Here is a 17,491-nt window from a genome sequence, read left to right as displayed (position 1 = left end):
CTACCATATATCTCCATCATCCCCTGCAAAAATGTCATCTGGTGTTTCAATGGTCCCTTCCTTCTTCAGTGTAGGTGGACGAATTTTCAATGTCTCTTTCAGGGGCTTCTCCTCTTTATTTTCAGCTTGTGAATCCGTGACTGTATTGGGCTGTTCTTTTCCCTTTTCCTCATCTTTTCCCTTTTCCTCAATCAGTGTACTTTGTCGTGAGAGATTATTTTCATTTAGCGTGGATATGGAATCTTCCTGACCATAAAATGGATTGTTCGGGAGAAGATCCGAATCATTACTGAGGTGGGTAGGGCCGTCTGGTAAATGGCTGGGGTCAGAATTGGTACCCGGTTCATCCAGCTGGCTCCCCACGCTGCTCTGGGCTGTTAGGATCCCTCGGTGTTCACTATCATCCTCACCCACTGCAAGAGATGCAGTGTTTAATTATGCAATACTGTGTACTACTATTACTAGGCATGCTCTTGATTAGTCTTCTTCCTATCATATTATTCACTTTTCTTGCTTTCTAGACTCTACCTCTTTGCTTGCTTTCTAGACTCTACCTTATCCCATCTTTGGATCAGAAGAAGAGGTAAGGATGATGAGGTTGGCTGTTTTATGGACAGGACCATTACGCCATTCTGTATCAGACCAACAATAAAACCTGTGCACAATATTCTGAGAGTTTTGGGGGATCAGACGATCTCATTACTGGGTTTCCAAAGTCACTTCCCCATCTTGTTGTTTGTTGTAATGAACTGAGTCGATACCAGAATTTATGTCTGCCACTGCCCAAGCCTTGGGTCAATGCATCTTCAGGAGGTAGTATGGGACTGGCTGTGACATGTTTATTTATTTATTTATTCATTAATTTTCTCTAAGTACCAAACAGTTAAATAAAGACCACATGCAATATACAAATCTCACACACAGTGAGAGTTTATATAAACTCCCACTTCAGAAATCCATGACTGCAGGTATTAAATATCAAAAGCAGACAACTGATACAGTACGTAGAAAAGAAAAATTAATTTGGTAATGTAAAAATTATAGGGAATACCATACAACTGATATTCCTAGTACACTATGACTAGTAACTGTGTGAAAAAATATTTTGGTAGATAATGTACTAGGTACTGTTACGTTGTGAGAGAACAGATGGACAAAACAATGAAAAGTCTGAAAATGGCAATGGAGATGATGTATACTGAAGGAAAAATTTACCACCACCACCACCACCACCACCATCATCATTAACATAAACATCACCATCCAGATCATTATTACATGTTCATAAGGGGACAGGAGATTCAAAGAAGGCTTCTGCTTTTCTTTGGGAAAATGAAATAGAACAAAAAGAAAGACTCAGGTACAATCTCCTCCCTCAAATACCGCAAAAGATATTAGGCTGCTGCAAAAAAAGCATTATAGTGTAAGAATGCCACACACATATAAAGAATGTTGCCCTTTGATTCAGTTGATGGCCAAGTATAATCAGACTGGATGGTTGAATTCTTACTTCATAACTAAAGCTAACTGAATTTCAAACAACCACAACTTAGTACTGAAGCTGTGGGAGAAGCCACATTCTGTGAAATGAAAATAGCTGACTACTGCCATCAATTCCTTCCTATTCCAGTCACTTCCAATGATATGTAAGGAATATGAGAATGAAATTTCTCCCATACATCCAATGGCACTCCCAAAATATATTACCCATGAGAAAGTGCAATAGAAGATAATTCAGTGATAAAGTGTGAGACGTGTAAGTCTTCTGAGACATCAATTAATGAATGTAAACCACACTTATCACTGGTGACACGTAAGAAAGCACACTGCCCATACATTCCTTGTGTCATTCAAGGCAACTAAAATGGGTGTTGATGCAAACTATAGTTCTTTCAACTTGACTTAGACTGACTTTTAATCTTTTTGCAGTATATTTCAAATAGCACTGTGACCAAATAAGTCATTGCTACTGCTCTATACCCTTTCCACAGAATTTCTTTGTAACAAGCGTCATATTCTAGTGATAATCTATAGTTACAACTCAACATTCAAGATGGAGAGATGGCAAATTTATGACAAGTTAGAATAAAAAATATATATATAGAATAAGATTACTGATGACTCTATTTCTCGGCATTTCTTCTAAGCAGCCTCATATCTTCAACAGGACAGGAGGGAGAGAAATTTGCCTGGACCTCCTTTTCTTCTCTGATTCATGTCCCCATTGTGATAAAAAAGTTGTGTTATGAACCATCCAACCCCCCGTATATATGGGGAAATCAAGTGGTGATGGTGATGGCTGTGATGATAATGATGATAATTAGAACTGTGATGATAATGACAATGATGGTGAGAGATTACGATGATAATGATGATGGTAATCAGAAATGAGATGATGATGATGGTGAGAGATTATGAAGATGAAGATGATGATGATGATGATGATGATCAAGATGGTCATGATGATGATGATGATGAAGAAGAATTACTAACATGAGCTTGCTGGAGTAAGCTTAGAGGCTGAGCGGGCTGACAGAAGCCTAGCAGACCTGGCCCGTGCTGATCTGGCGCGGTCCTCCCCAAGCCGAGACCCGAGGGGTACCTGGGTCGGGTCCTCGGGGGTGGCAGGAGTTGGTGGTTCGGCCAAGTCATTCTCATCTCGGTAAATTGTCTCCTCACGTGTGTCTAGAAGGAAGAGTTTAAGCTGGATGCATACAGATGTTATTCTTATCATGGTAATATGTCTCCCCACATGTGTCTAGTTGCCACTGAAGTTAAAAGTATACACAAGTCATTCTCATGAGGGTGTAAAAGGATGAAGGAGTTGAAATTAACCCCTGCTGGGTTGATTCTTTGTAAGGCAGTTTGCTCCCCTCAAACACTTGTTTAATAACCAATGTAAATTGTTCCTCATATGAGGCTTTCAGCTTGCCTCATGCAGGCCTGCATTGTGCATCATATGAGGTTTACAATTCAGCAGGGGTTAAAAGTATACATGGCCGTTCTCTTCATGGTTCAGTATATCATCTCCTTGCACATGTCGAGAAAGATGGAAAAGGTGAAGTCAGACGAGTACATAGGTTATCCTCATCAAAGTAAACTGTTTCCTCATGGATGTCTACAGGAAGCAAGAGTTAAAGGCATATGTATAGGTCAACATTACAAAGAGATCTTGTAGTGCCCATTACTAGGTCATAAATCCATGTATAGTAGGCCCTTGATATATGTTGCCATTTTAAGGTCGTGTTATATAATTAAGTTGGCAGTAGTAAATACAGTACTTGTTAACATGTTATCTTCTTAAGCCTTTTTTTTGCAATTAAGTCCTCAGTAAATTACAAACAGACTGTTTCTTAAAGTTTCACTGGTACATGTAATGTTAATTTACCGATTTCCTCCAATTTAAGGTACTCTACCTAGTGCATGGAAAAAGTTGGAATATTATGAAACACATCACTGATATATAATGAGCACCTACAGTACAGTCACTCCTAATTTAAAGACTAGGAGGGACAGCATAAAAGCTTTACAAGGAAAAAACATTACTAAACCAGACAGATTATTGCCAAACCTAATGATCACCATAAAACAGGCTGCTAAAAAGATATGCAGCTCTATTTATATACAATATCTGATTAAGTTCACAGTGATACAATACAATGGAAAAACAGCCATTTCAATTAACATCATGATCTATCTCTGCAATTTCTTCTTCATCCTACCACACACCAGCATGTTTAACCTGAGGGAGATCCCTAAGCCCTTTCAGCTCAGATGATGACCAAGTTTAGTCAGACTGGATGGTCAACTTGACATGCAACCAGGGAGACTCATTCCTACCCCAAAACTAAGGCTCATCGAATTTCATGCAGCCACAATTTAGTATTCCTGTTGTGGGAGTGGTCCAGCTCCATGAACTGAAAGCAAACCCATTATAATGCAATCTATATCAAGATTCACTTCAGCTGGTATTCCCACACTGTCGTCTGGCATTAAATCTTTCAGTCCAGTGATGTAATTTTTATTGTATCCTTACTATCTCTAGATGATTCTATTCAGCTTAGGAGACACTGTTTGAACTAGATGGGTTTTATACAGCCTTAATTAACCCCTTTGCTGCTACTCTTCTTTCGTTATTAAATGAAAGATAAGTCACTGTACTGAAGTGCTTAAACCAACTCTCTCTGTTGTTCAGTACCCACCCAGTCATAACCCTAATCTATTTCTACCAGACCACACTTACCCATGCATCCCCCACTACGACAACACAGACATTCCTTCAACAAAATTTCAACAGAGATTCCTAAGGGTGCCTGTCTGCAGTGGTTTCCTATAAGCCCTAGGTTCATATCCAGATGAGTCAGGGGTCAAAACAGTAACAAAAACAACAACATTTCTACCATTTCCTACCTTCAGTGGTCTCCTGGGATGGCTCTGAAAGCACCAGTTGCTGTCCTGCCTTAGTAACCTTATCCAGTAGGAGACCCACGTGTTTCTTGAGCTTGCCTGTGTCCTGGGGCATTGTCAGTTGGGGTGGGGGTGGGGCATCGCGACCCCCACCACCACCCGCCCCACTCTTCCCCAGGACATAACGCAGTAGGAACGTTACACTGGCATCCGTCCTCTCTTCCCAACCCTGAAGTGTAGCACATGAATGTCAAGAAGAAATTAGGGATCAAGGTATGCAGGAAGTTCTTTTTTTTTCTCTTTTTTTTTTTTCTTTTTTTTTTGAAGAAGAAGGAACCAAAGGCCATAAGCCCGCAAAACTGTTCCTTCCAAGAGAAAAACAAAATACAAGAGAGAGCCAAATTCAAGATCCATTCATTTCGAGATGCCTTGACACACTGCGTTTGAAAGACTGGAGATCATAGGAAGCAGGAAATACAGACAGAGGGAGACAGTTGAGAGAGCTAAGGATTGAGGTATGCAAGAAAATGAGAAAGCTGTGATATGAGAATAACGAATGACAAGAGATGCTGTCAACATAAGTCTGGTAAAAGAAAGCTGACAATGGAGAATGTATGAACCGGACTAAGGAAGAATACGATACACTATCACAGGAGATAAAAATAGTACAGTAAAGGAAGATATTCACCAATCTTAGATCCACTAGTTTTTTATTATTTTCATAATCAACCCAACCATAGTCTCAACCTACGAAAGGGGGTAATGTAGGATCCAAAAACGGAGAAGAGAAAGCACAAATGAAGACGAATTATCGAACAGCATACATGGTTAAACAGGCCATACAGTCTTTCATTCATTTCCCAAGCCTCCAAAATCATAGCCACATCTTACACCACATCCAAAAAACATCTGGATACTTTATTTATTTATTTTTTTCAAATTTCCTTTTAGATGTACAGTACTTCACAAATCCTGACTAATAAATGAAAATGAGAGGCGTAACTCCTTGTCAAGTGCAATTCCATACATCCTTGATCCATTCCTTTTATTTTCTTGCCATTTCTTTTCCGTCCTCAACTTAGATACCTTAATTTCCCACACATTCATTTACCACAACCATGTTTTCTTGGTCTACCATGCCATCTCCCAACCTTAAACACTTCTCACATACTGCATACCACACAAAGAATAAATAAATAAATAAAATAAAAATAAAAAATTAAAATAAAGATAAAATTTGGCCATTGGATTGGGCAAATTTGGCCTGTCTCAACATTGCTACTCCCCACCCTGCCCTAGAGGAGGAAAGGAGGTCCGGATGATGATGATGATATAATTATAATAAAAATAACAACAATGTCACCCCATATTACCCTATCAGGGCTGTAAAATACGGTAAAAATAAAAATAATAACAATAAATAACTAAATGCTGAGAGGGCCAACCTGGTCCATGGTGGGGTGGATTATGGGGGAAAGTGCAGCAAGCAGGAGTGAGTGTTGGTGGGGATCCATGTTGGTCTGAAGACGGGCTATCTCCACCACCAGTCTCACCACACAACTCAACTGGCTCCCATCCTGCTGTAGACCCTGAGAGAGAGAGAGAATCCGTCAATGATGGAAGTGGTTATCATCATCTCAATCATTATTGTTATCACCATTATCATTACCATTATCCATTATTGCTCTCATCATCATCATCATCATCATAACTATTATCCTGTGTCGGTTTCCCATACCAAAGAGAGATTGGCAGACTCAGGGAAAATGAAAAAGAATGCAAATGGGCACAAGGTATCAACAGTACCCAATGAAATGGACGATAAATTCATTCACATAACAAACACTTATATGCACAAGGATGTAACAGGTCTACTACTGACTGAAATTAATCAAGAAGATAAACGAAGGTCATCATTAGAGCAGAACAATAAACAGTAAGTCCTCACGAAAAGGTACCCTCTTGACACTCTGTTTGCTGCTAAATCCTCAGTAAATGATGGAAGTGTGCCCAATAGTTTTCATTGCTCCCTACAGAGTTGAAATGTTAGTTTCCCCAATTTAAATAGCAATTGTATGTAAAAAGTTGTGATATCCTACAACATCAAATAATCAATCAGTTAATCAACTGATACCATGCTTGATCTTAAGGAATCTCATACTAAAATAGGCCATGATACAGGTAATGTTTTCTGTATACTGGATGCTAAACCAATGCTAAAATCCTTACTTATCATGACTGCCTGTATGATGAGTGAATGGAAGTATGGCCCATTGAATTGGGTAAACATGGCCTGTCTGGACATTGCTACTCCTCACCCTGCCGTAGGGTGGGAAAGGAGGTCCAGATGATGATGATGATGATGTTACTCACCTTAGTATTCTCATTAATGATGTCGGTTATGTGGAGGATCTGCTTAAACGTTCCTTCCAGCAGGTTGTCCAGGTTGGTGAGAGGTGTGGGTGTCTTGTCCTTGAACTTGGTAAGCAGCCGCCTCTGCACCGCACGGAACTGAGTTGCCCGCTGCACTAACTGGGCCTGAGAAGTGCATGAGGAATAATGTGTGGACAAAACTAATACCAGGTATCCCTCACCAAAGTCAGGGCACATTAATGTTTGTCATCTTCTACTGTCTCCCCCACCACCTCACTGCTAACTTACTCTCATGCACTCACTCACCCTCACTGTCAGTGTTACCTTCCACTGTCTTTCCCATGACCTCACTGTGAACTCCATTCTTCAACCTCTTCAGAGCATTCATCCCATCTGTTACAGACATTTTCTGGTACCACATTCCTTCACTGAGCACAAAACCAATCATACATACATCTTAATATGAACAACTACATAAAAAAAGAAAAAAAAATTACAAAGAACATGTAGTCCTCACTATAAGTTCCCATCTAACAGTCTTCTGGCAAATAAGTTCATGTTACATTACTGAAAAATTGCCTATCAAACATCCATTGCTGATCTGCCACTTTCTCCAATTCACAGAACAAAACTGTAAGGAAATACAGTATATGAAAACACCTCTGACATAATAAGGACTGCCCTATGTACTACAGTATCATTCAACAGTTAAGTATCTCCTTACTTGAAGTTCCTTATGTTTTTTACGTCGGAGAAAATGTGCATCAATCTCAGCAAAGAGGTCGTGTGTTGGAAGGGAGGAGGCAGCCCCCAGAATGAGCGGCTCCTCTCCACCCTCGCCTCGCCGCCCCGCCCGCCCCCAGTACACACGCAGTCGACTCGTCAGTTCTTTCAGCACCAACCACAGTGCGGCTAAGCTGGTGGGAGATACAATGGATGGCTGGTGAGTGTGGGAAAGAGCAAAACATAAGGAAGGTCTTTAGAGAAAAAGAAATACAGAAAAAGACAGAAGGGTGGAGACAACAGAGCACAAGTTTGCAACAGTCTGTGAATGAGAAAAAAAAAAAAATGTGTATGAAGGTAAAAACATGAGTAAAGGAAAGTCACGGACGTGGCAGCAATTATCCACAAAAAGGGAAGAAGGGAAGAAGACTCACATGAAAAGTGAGTAGTGACACAGTTTAGCCTTTTACTGTATAGTGTAATATATTCCAGTACTGTTCTTATGGGCTCCAGATGGCATAATAATAATAATACAACCATCCATCCATCCATCATCCAATCCTACGTTGCCCCATGTGGAGGAGCCCGGGGCTAGGCAAGTTGGTCCTGACATTGAAGATGAGAGCGACAAGCCTCACTCATCCGAGTGGCATTACGTGAGCAATAAACCCCAACCACCCCTTGGATATAAACCTTCACTGGCTCAAGCTGATTGGACCCACTAAAACCATAAGGTGCCAAAATTTGGTTATACAGTTGCCACCCAGCATAGTAAGTGGTTTCCTGGTGTACAAGAAACCAGTTGGCTTGTCACTCAGTGTAGAGTCACCTACAGGCAGAAATAAAAGGAAATAATGAAGGAAAGAAAGACTGAAGAGGGAGTGTAAAGTCACCCGTAGGCAGAAGGATGAGGAAAGAATGAAGGAAAGAAAGACAGGACAGGATGGAAGGAAAGAAGATTGCAATAATACAATAAAATAAATCATGACATAAAAACGACTAAATTCAATATGTTACCATTATATACATATATACCATACTGTACCAACAATAGTACCTAAACTCCAAAACAATTTCTGCACATTTGCAGATACCAACAGAAAAGGAAAGGAGTGAGATAATAACTATGTAGAAAAGACACATGGGAAGATCTGCACTCTCCCTTTCTGGTTTTTCCAGCAGAAAACAGATATGATAACTTTCCTCTTGTAACTAAAACTAGAAGGACCAGGAGACATGACAGATCACAGTAAGAATTCCATCCCAGGACTATATTTAAGGCAAATAACTTCCACAGTATTAAACTGGATCACATTTTACAGTGCAGGTATAAAGCCAACTATTTTGTGCAACAATTGGTGACGTTTGATTTCAAAATATCTGCAATTTAAGACGTCTAACAATAGATACTATTATGCTGCATATAAATAAACAAACTCTGATCTAACATTCTCCAAACATACCTGTCAGACTGAAGACGGTATCTGTTGGTGGTGCGGGATGAAAGGATGGTGACTTCTGTGCCATTGAAGTACTGTAGACCCATTGCCGTCCCCACACCTGACTCACCCACCAATTCTGCAACACCAAAGTGATTATCAGTATCAACATGACCATATGTAAAGTCTACAATAGGGTTAGTGCAAGTTTTGGAATCCCACAATGCCCTGAAATCAAAAACCCACTTTTCCTAAGTTCAGTTGATTATCAAACATGGTACTGTATAAACATATGATTTAAGGTAAAGAAAAAATAAAAATGGATTGTACGATGAAGAAATGCTGATTCAAGGGCTTTACAGAATATGGAAAATTATAAAATTTATACAGTGCAGCTTCATTGTAAAAGGGTTGCAACAAGTGATGACCTATTGCATAACGAGTTATCGCATAATAAGGTCGACATAACATGGGTTCGATGGGGTTAGGGAGGGTTATGTTGACTGCGAAGACTATTAAAAAAAAAAAAAAAAAAAAAAAAAAAAAAAAATCTACCACCCACCTGAAGTTTGCCCTATGCTGATACGAGTTGTTGGGCCTGGATGACAACTCCACACAAAAAGATACAATATCACTTCACTTAGTACCACACAGTGCACTATCTGTTAAGTACCTGTGCTGTTATTCGGTGATAGCAATGATGCTTCAGTGGCCTTTCATTCATTCATTCATTCATCCATCATCCAATCCTACATTGCCCCATGAGGAGCATAGAAGCCCAGGGCTAGGCAAGTTGGTCCTGACATTTAAGATGAGAGTGACCAGCCTCACTCATCCCTGAGAAGCATTACGCGAGCAAATAAACCCCAACCATCCCTTTGATATAAACCTTCACCGGCTCAATCCGACTGGAGCGTCGTAATTACTCACTAAAGCGCCAAGCCTTTCGTGCACAAAATAAAACAAAAGGCAACAATCACAGCCACACAGTCAACTTTGTCAGACTCACCTGGGAAGAGTTCTGGAAGATTGACAGCATCTTTGTTGGTGGAGATGGTAAGTTTATGGTCTGCCTCTTTGCTGGGTTGACTCCCCTGCACCACCAGTCTTAGTGGTAGTTCAACCTGAAACAACATGAGTGATATCGACAAGCATCAAGAGAGATGTGAGAGAAGAGGAATGAAAAACAATGATGGACAAGGTAAGATATGTGAAAACAAGTAAGGTACAATCTACAGCATTAGTTAATTTGCAATGATATGGCAAATACAGAAAAATTAGTCAACAGTCATCAAATACAAAAAATGGACATATGCATAGGCAAGTTAAGCAACCATACCAGTTTACCTGATATTTTTGAAGGAAGAGAAGTTCAGCAACAGCATCCCCCCAAATGGAAAAGCCTCAAAAACACAGGTGGTAAATAGGTGGTTTTCACGATAACTACACAAATGTTGAGTAGTTAAAGGGACACTGTTACCGAGAGAGTAATTTGTGAAAAATGACATAGGCAAAGTGATTGTTGGAAGTGCAGCAATCAGATATGCTTAGAGGAGGAGTTATAAGACTGATATATATGGAGATGGAAGGGCAGGGATAAGAACTGCTTGGCTCCAAAAACATGAGTACAAGGACTACCTAACTTGACTAAAAGTGACAGAGTGGAGAATGTAAGAAAGAAATTAAAAAATGGGAAAACAACCACCAGTGATGGAGATATGTCAATGGTAAAAGCTATTGGTAAAGTAGGTGCAAGGATGGCAAATGATAATCAGTGTAGCTGCAAAAGTGGACTCTGTGCCAGGTGACCAGCTGCAATGTGGTTGTGAACAATTACTTAGGGAAGGGAGATACACACGAATTTGGAAATGACAAGGGTCTGAAGCTGTTAGATTAGATATATAATAAAAATCACTGCTAGGATCTTGGAAAGCATGTCCAGGAAAGAGTGCTGACTGATGAGATGCAATGTGGATTACACACACATAGTATGGTAATTACAGATTTTAAAAATGACTACTTACTGCAGACCTTAAGAAGGTATCTGATAGGATGCCTAGAGAAGTTGTACACCAAGCAATGAGCAACTTGGGATTGAAGGACTGGCAAGCAAGCGATGTGATGCAGAATGGGTGGATGTGCACAAGATATTAGTCTACAGCACCCTTCACTTTAATGTGGTGCTTAAAAGATATGCCATGGGGTTTCAGGCCCACTATATTTATGAGGGTCGTTGTATGGAAATTATTTAATTTTCATTAGAGACGTCAAGAAGAGTGCTGTGGAGAAATTTAGAAAGTAAAGTAAGGGTATGAAGTCTTACGGTCTTAGATCAAAATATAGGGTAAGGTTATGGCTAGCAGTGTGGCCAGAAACACAATGGCAGAGAGTAGTCAATGACACTATGCCATGCACAGGAAAGAGGATGGTAGTAACTGCATCTTGTGTAGTGTTTGTGAATAATGTTTATATAAAAGATGAAGTGGCTTGAAAGATTGACAGCAACATGCAACCAGATAAGAGTGTGTCAAATCCATGGAAAATCAAGTGGTCATGCCAAAGCCAGAAATGATTACTTTAGGGATGTAAATTTTGATGTGTTGATGGGCTTTGCTACTCGAGGATATAATTTGTGAAGGATGGATGCAGAAGATAGCTCAATTGTAAGAATCAGAAGTTATTGAAAGAAACTAAGAGAACTGCTCCCTCCATCGACAATGTGGGGATGCTATCTCTCTCTCTCTCTCTCTCTCTCCTCATGAAAGGGTACCTAAAAGATTTGTGTGTGAGAACTGTAAAGCTCCTTGGCAATGAAATATGGGCAAGTAAGGAGGAAGATGTCATATTAACATAATTATACATGTCGTGAGATGGTTGTGTAATGCCACTCAGAGGGACAGCAACATGTGAGGAATTAAGATGCTGAGGCACTGAGTGTTAGGGAAGTGATGCAAACAGGAAGGATGTGGTACTTTGGACATGAGGAGAGATTGTGTATGAGTACTTGGGTGAAGTGCTGTACAGATCTTAACATGGAAGGAAGGCCTGTGGGCTGACCAAAGAAAATAAGGATTAAGTTCTGAAAAGGGACCATGTTAGGGGATATACAGTATTCAGAATGTTGCAGGGATACTGGAAAGAACGAATCATGTTAAGAAGACAGATATACGTACACATGAAACTATGCCTTTCAAAATGTATATGGGTATGTATGTATGTATGTATGTATATACCTATGCATGTACATCTGGATAGCATGAGAGTAATTCTGATGATAAGGTAAACAACAACTAACATATTAAAGAGCTATGTCAACAAAGTTTCTAAACATGAGGGTACATACATTGGTAGTGATGATTCGAGGGGCACCAGCGTGAGTGAGGAAGGAAGTGACGATGGTGACTGTGAGGTTGGAGGGAAGATATGCTTCACTCTGGTAGAACTTCACCATGATTTGGCTCGTGTCACCTGCCAGAGGGTAAGGTGTGAGTAAAGCAATGAAAATGGGATGTAGGTGATTGCAGACTACACAACTCAGGTAGAAAGTGAGTAAGAGAGAGAGAGAAAAACAAAGTGTGCTCCAAAAGAAACGGTGTTTAAACTTTACCAGAGGATAAAATGGCAGTGAGTAAACGAAGGAGTGGGGAATGTGGTGGATTATGTAAATCAGGAGGGAAATGGTGTGTGCTCCAAAGAAATGGTGTATACGTGTGTGAGTGCAATTACCCATGTTCTACCGTAGGTCTTGTCACTTGGTAGAAGATGTGTATGAAGGAAAGAAAATGCAAGTGCAGTGGATGGCAGACTGAATTCAGGAAAAATAAAAGTTTCCTCTGAAGTCAGGGAGTGCAAGAGGATAAGGATGTGTGGTAAGGAAGGGTAAATGGAGTGGAAGTAAGGAAGTGAAACAAAGCAAGGAGGAAAAAGAGGAAAGGATGGTACTGTACATGAAGAGAATGGAAATAGGTCCAGCAAAATAAAGAAGAAAAGTGAAATGGAGAGAAACTGGGTCAAACAAATAGGAACAAGAAGGTAGGAGAGATACAGTAAGAAAACCAACCTGAAATAGAAGGAGGGTAATATATGTATTCGTATCAAATGTGTAACACGGTTCTAAACTGGGCTCAACAGCTGACTATACATAAACCATTTGCAGTCTACAAACTAGCCATAGTAGTGGTCAGTACTAATTTCAGTGTACTGCACCACACTGGAGATTTGTATGTTCTAAACTGACTTTATATGGCTTACAAAAAAATGGTAGCTATATATCATCATCATCATCATCATGCTGATCCTTCTGTCACCTAAAGATGGGGTCTGGTAATAACCACAAACAGGGAAAAGTATATCTGCATTTCCATATTCCTTTTTCAGATGTAACGTCTCATTTCCTTCTTCAGATGTAACACAGACTTTTTCAACAAAGTGACAAACAAAACTGATACTAAACATCATCTGCCATAACAACCTGAGTACAAACTGCAGATACAAAAACATTTAATAACCAGGCAGTAGATACAATAAACATGGATACTCACAGACAGTACGCAGAACAAAAGTATGCTGTGTAACTGCTAACGGCTTGTCCACAGAGATATGTACACGGACTGAGTTGAGTGGAGAATGAGCTGTGAGTCGCACCACAACAGGGACAGCCGGCACCCCCATCCCATCAGGCCCCACCAGTCCCCCCATCCCACCCCCTGGTTCCAGTTGGCTTCCCACGGTGGCATACACACGCAGGTCACCCTCACCCATACCACTGCCACCTTTGCTCAGACCAACCAGTGACCCTGCACAAAAGAGATGACTGTTACTAATGTTGTACTGCGCAAGATGATGGGAAGAGTGTCAAGCAATTTACTATCCAACCTTTCATCATCCAATCCTTTAGTGCCCCATCAAGAATACAGGAACTAGGGGCCTGGCAACTCAGTTCAAACAACTAATCTGCCTTACTGTAAGTACCTGATATACACATCCCCCCATTCCAAAACCTGATAAACATGACCTCAACCAAAACTATGTCTGTGCTCTTATGTAACACCAAGAACAGGCAGTCCTTATTATAAGTCTGGGATTTGTCCTAAAGTACTCAATCTTCTTCTTACAACTCTTACTGTAAACTGGGATAAACTGGTAGACCAGCTTTATAAGAAGAAACTGATTGTTGATAAGCTGTCTTTTTGTGACCTTATATGGAGTTTATTCAGGAAAAAAATAAGAAAAAGGGAGCTTACAATGAAGATCTGCTATACAATAGATAATACAGTTCTTTCACCTTAACTTAGCATAGATTTTCATCCAATTGCATCTTATTCTATGTAGCTCAGAGGGAGAAGACAATGCTACAGCTGTACAACCTTTCCACAGCACTCCTTTGTAATTAACACTATATTTAGTGTTAACCTTTTGCTAAAATTCAGCACTGAAGATGGAGAGATAACAATTTTAGGCCGAGTTAGAATAAAACGAGTCCATTCACTTTAATTAGGCAGAGATTTTCATTGTAAGGCAGCTTATTTTCCTTGGTCCAGTGGCAGAATGAGATAATACTATGGTTCTACATTCTTTCCAAAGAACTTCTTCATGACTAGCGATATATTCTAGCATTAATCTATTGTCACTGCTCATAAATCAAGATGGGGTGACGGTAATTTTTCACCTACCTAAAGTGAACAACGTATACAAGTTGAGTAAGTCATACCTGTGTCCTTGGTCGATGCCTTTATAATTCTGTGTAGATTTGCTAACTCTTTGTCCGTCTGGTCATAATTGATCTGGCGGGCATCAGTGGGTGGGGCAACAAAGAGTGAGGGATCTGTGCCCATATAGCTGACCTGAAGCTGGCCCTCCGAACCCAGCATCACCACACCACCACTGATGCCCTGGGGAGGTGAGGGGATGGGGGTTATAGTGGTGGTGAGGGGGATGAAGGAGTTATAGTGGTAGTGAGAGGGATTTGGGTTATAGTGGGGGAGGAGGATGGGTTATTCTAGCAGTGATAAGGGGGATGGGGAAGTAATGGAGGTGGTGAGGAGAATAAGTGGAGCTATAGTGGTGATGATGGGGAGTTATAGGTGGGGATGAGGGGTGGGGAACTTCTAGTGGGGGTGAGGGGTAGGGGACTTTTAATGGGGGTGAGGCGTGGGTGACTTACAGTGGTGGCAAGAGGGATAGGGAAATTACAGTGGGGATGAGAGGGTAGGGGATGGGGTTGAAGGAAGGAGTCGGTATGAATATAGCAGAGAGAAGACAATTAACCCCTCATATCTAGCTGGTCCTTTTAGTTTACTCTTGCTTCAAACAGATTATTATATTCCCCTTATCACTCTTATGGGTTTATATATTGAGAGGGTTTATTAAGTCTCCACCTAACCTTCCAGTTCAGAAAGTTGATCCGAGGCTGAATAAAACAATCGGGAAAGGGGGAGAATAATGCAGTGATGTTCTCCAGCAAAAAATACTTTAGTAACTGAATTTTCTTGGTAATGTGAGGTGAGGTGAGATGAGGTATGTAAGAGAGAGAGAGAGAGAGAGAGAGAGAGAATGATATATCTGCAATATGGATATGTGTTTGGATTACTTTTCTGCATGAGGGGCATAGTATTTTCATGAGGACACTTAAAATGGACAACAATTCAGGGAGAGGAGGGGACAGGGAGAGAAAACAGGTATAGTGGACCATAAGAAGGAAAGGTAACTAATGGATGAAGAATCAAAGTATGAACGGAAGAAAACAGCACGTGAAAAGAAATGGAAAGAGAGGGATGAAGCACCAATCTGAACTAAAGAAAATAAAGTAAATGAAGGTTGGAAAGAAAGCTGATGAAACAAGCAGGCACATCACCACACAAGGATTCACACATAAACATGGAAGCAGGACTATTAAATATCAACTAACAAACTTTTTTCTGTTTACTATGCAGCAAATGCTATGAAATATAGTGCAGTACATTAATCCCTTCACTCTCATGACGTACAGTACTTTAAAGTTTATTCTTGCTAACACCAGACAATTTTATTTAGCTCATGGGGGATTTTTCAAAACTGAGAGGACAGATACAGCCACCAATAATCCCTCTAATGAGAGATCTTTTCTAAATGGATAAAACTGTCTGTTGTTCTGAAACCAAAATGCAGAAATATGTTATTGAAGTAAAGGGGTTAATAGTACAAATGCAAAAATTTCAAAATTATGAGCACCGTCCTAATGTGCTAAGCAAACATTAAATTGTAGATCTGATAATAATGCCTAATCATAATTCTCACTACACATGAATGCTCCACTGACAACAACAAGCAGAGGGCTGGTACAGGAATAAACACACTGCCTACATAAACTGCTGCAGATGCGAGTAACACCAGCCATTTTCTGCATCGCAGCTAATCAACCTCTTGACCAGTATGCCCAACACACTCAGTGCCTGCTTCATTTAATATTTTTTTATATGACACAGTGAATCCTCACTGTACTGGGCTCTGCTTCTGCAAGACACCTTAAACATGCTACATCTTTTTGACATAGTTTGGCTTTGTGTACATTTCTTTCTGCACAATTTACTTTACTGCAGTATCCACCATTATCATTGCACCAGTTTTTCATTCATTTCAGTACAGGTGTTTTTTTCTTACTATCTCTCAGACTTACTTTTATCCTTTATACTTGGCTGGAATCCAATATATCCCAATGAAAACTTTGACTTGTAGGACTAAGTCTTCCATGATTTAAACAAATTTAGTTATGCTGTACTAAAAATAGTTCCTCAATGGTAAAGCAAATCTGATAATAAGTTATATAATAATAAAAAGGTTTAATCATCAAAGTCAGGATAAAAAGAGTTTGTGTAATCCTAAATAATTCACTGGTCAAAGGTTAGCATCACTACACAATGGACTAGAGTAAAATCATCACATTACAACAACTTAGGCAAATATGGTTCATAATTCTCAAAGAAACTGATAACTTCTAGAAAAGATATATTCGCAGATATACCACCTCAGAGTTTTGTAACTCACATCAGGAAGCTTGTTATGAATAAAGATTTCTTCCTTTTCAGTTAACCTTTATGGTACAAGGAAGTCTTTCATAACTGCATCTGTGTGTGTGTGTTTATCTATCTATCTATTTATCTATCTATCTATCTATACAGTATATACTGTATACAGATGGTAAAACATAATCTCAATAGACTGGACATTGGATATCACAAACATTATGAAGCCGCCGGATTTCCGTCAGCTATAAAAACAATATCCATTAAATGAGACACAATGGAGTGCAATACATGTATTTAAGAAGTGCAATTACAAGGATGTGAAATAAAATGCAAAAGGCTGAAATTATGGGCCAAGTTAGTGTAAAATCAGTATAGTTTTCATTTTTTGTACCAGAATATGCTACTATGCTCACTGATTTTCAAACGTGCTTGAAATCCCACCTTAGGGGGGAGCCATTAGATATAACAGCTATTAGTCTTTTTGGATCAGGATTCTCTCCCAGTCAGTCCATTAAACAGAGGTTTTACAACATGTTTGCATGTGTC

General features: G+C 39.8%; 1 protein-coding gene across 1 annotated transcript in view; it reads right to left on the bottom strand.

Moving 5' to 3' along the window:
* The window catches only part of BBS9 (Bardet-Biedl syndrome 9), a 31,824-nt gene continuing 14,333 nt past the window's right edge, over nucleotides 1-17,491 (bottom strand). Inside the window, exons 8-18 of the mRNA XM_080266510.1 lie at nucleotides 14,653-14,833; nucleotides 13,484-13,738; nucleotides 12,286-12,410; nucleotides 9,952-10,066; nucleotides 8,967-9,081; nucleotides 7,505-7,697; nucleotides 6,781-6,945; nucleotides 5,853-5,996; nucleotides 4,411-4,636; nucleotides 2,494-2,685; nucleotides 1-413 (exon numbers count right to left, since the gene is read on the bottom strand). Coding sequence (XP_080122636.1) covers nucleotides 1-413; nucleotides 2,494-2,685; nucleotides 4,411-4,636; nucleotides 5,853-5,996; nucleotides 6,781-6,945; nucleotides 7,505-7,697; nucleotides 8,967-9,081; nucleotides 9,952-10,066; nucleotides 12,286-12,410; nucleotides 13,484-13,738; nucleotides 14,653-14,833 — 2,124 coding nt within the window. The remainder of the gene's footprint in view (nucleotides 414-2,493; nucleotides 2,686-4,410; nucleotides 4,637-5,852; nucleotides 5,997-6,780; nucleotides 6,946-7,504; nucleotides 7,698-8,966; nucleotides 9,082-9,951; nucleotides 10,067-12,285; nucleotides 12,411-13,483; nucleotides 13,739-14,652; nucleotides 14,834-17,491) is intronic.

The sequence above is a fragment of the Coenobita brevimanus genome, chromosome 21 (assembly GCF_032717465.1).
Source record: "Coenobita brevimanus isolate Jiangsu-jjx chromosome 21, ASM3271746v2, whole genome shotgun sequence".
Taxonomy (NCBI): domain Eukaryota; kingdom Metazoa; phylum Arthropoda; class Malacostraca; order Decapoda; family Coenobitidae; genus Coenobita; species Coenobita brevimanus.
Note: the sequence above shows the minus strand (reverse complement) of the source record. Positions and strands in the feature narration are given on the sequence as shown.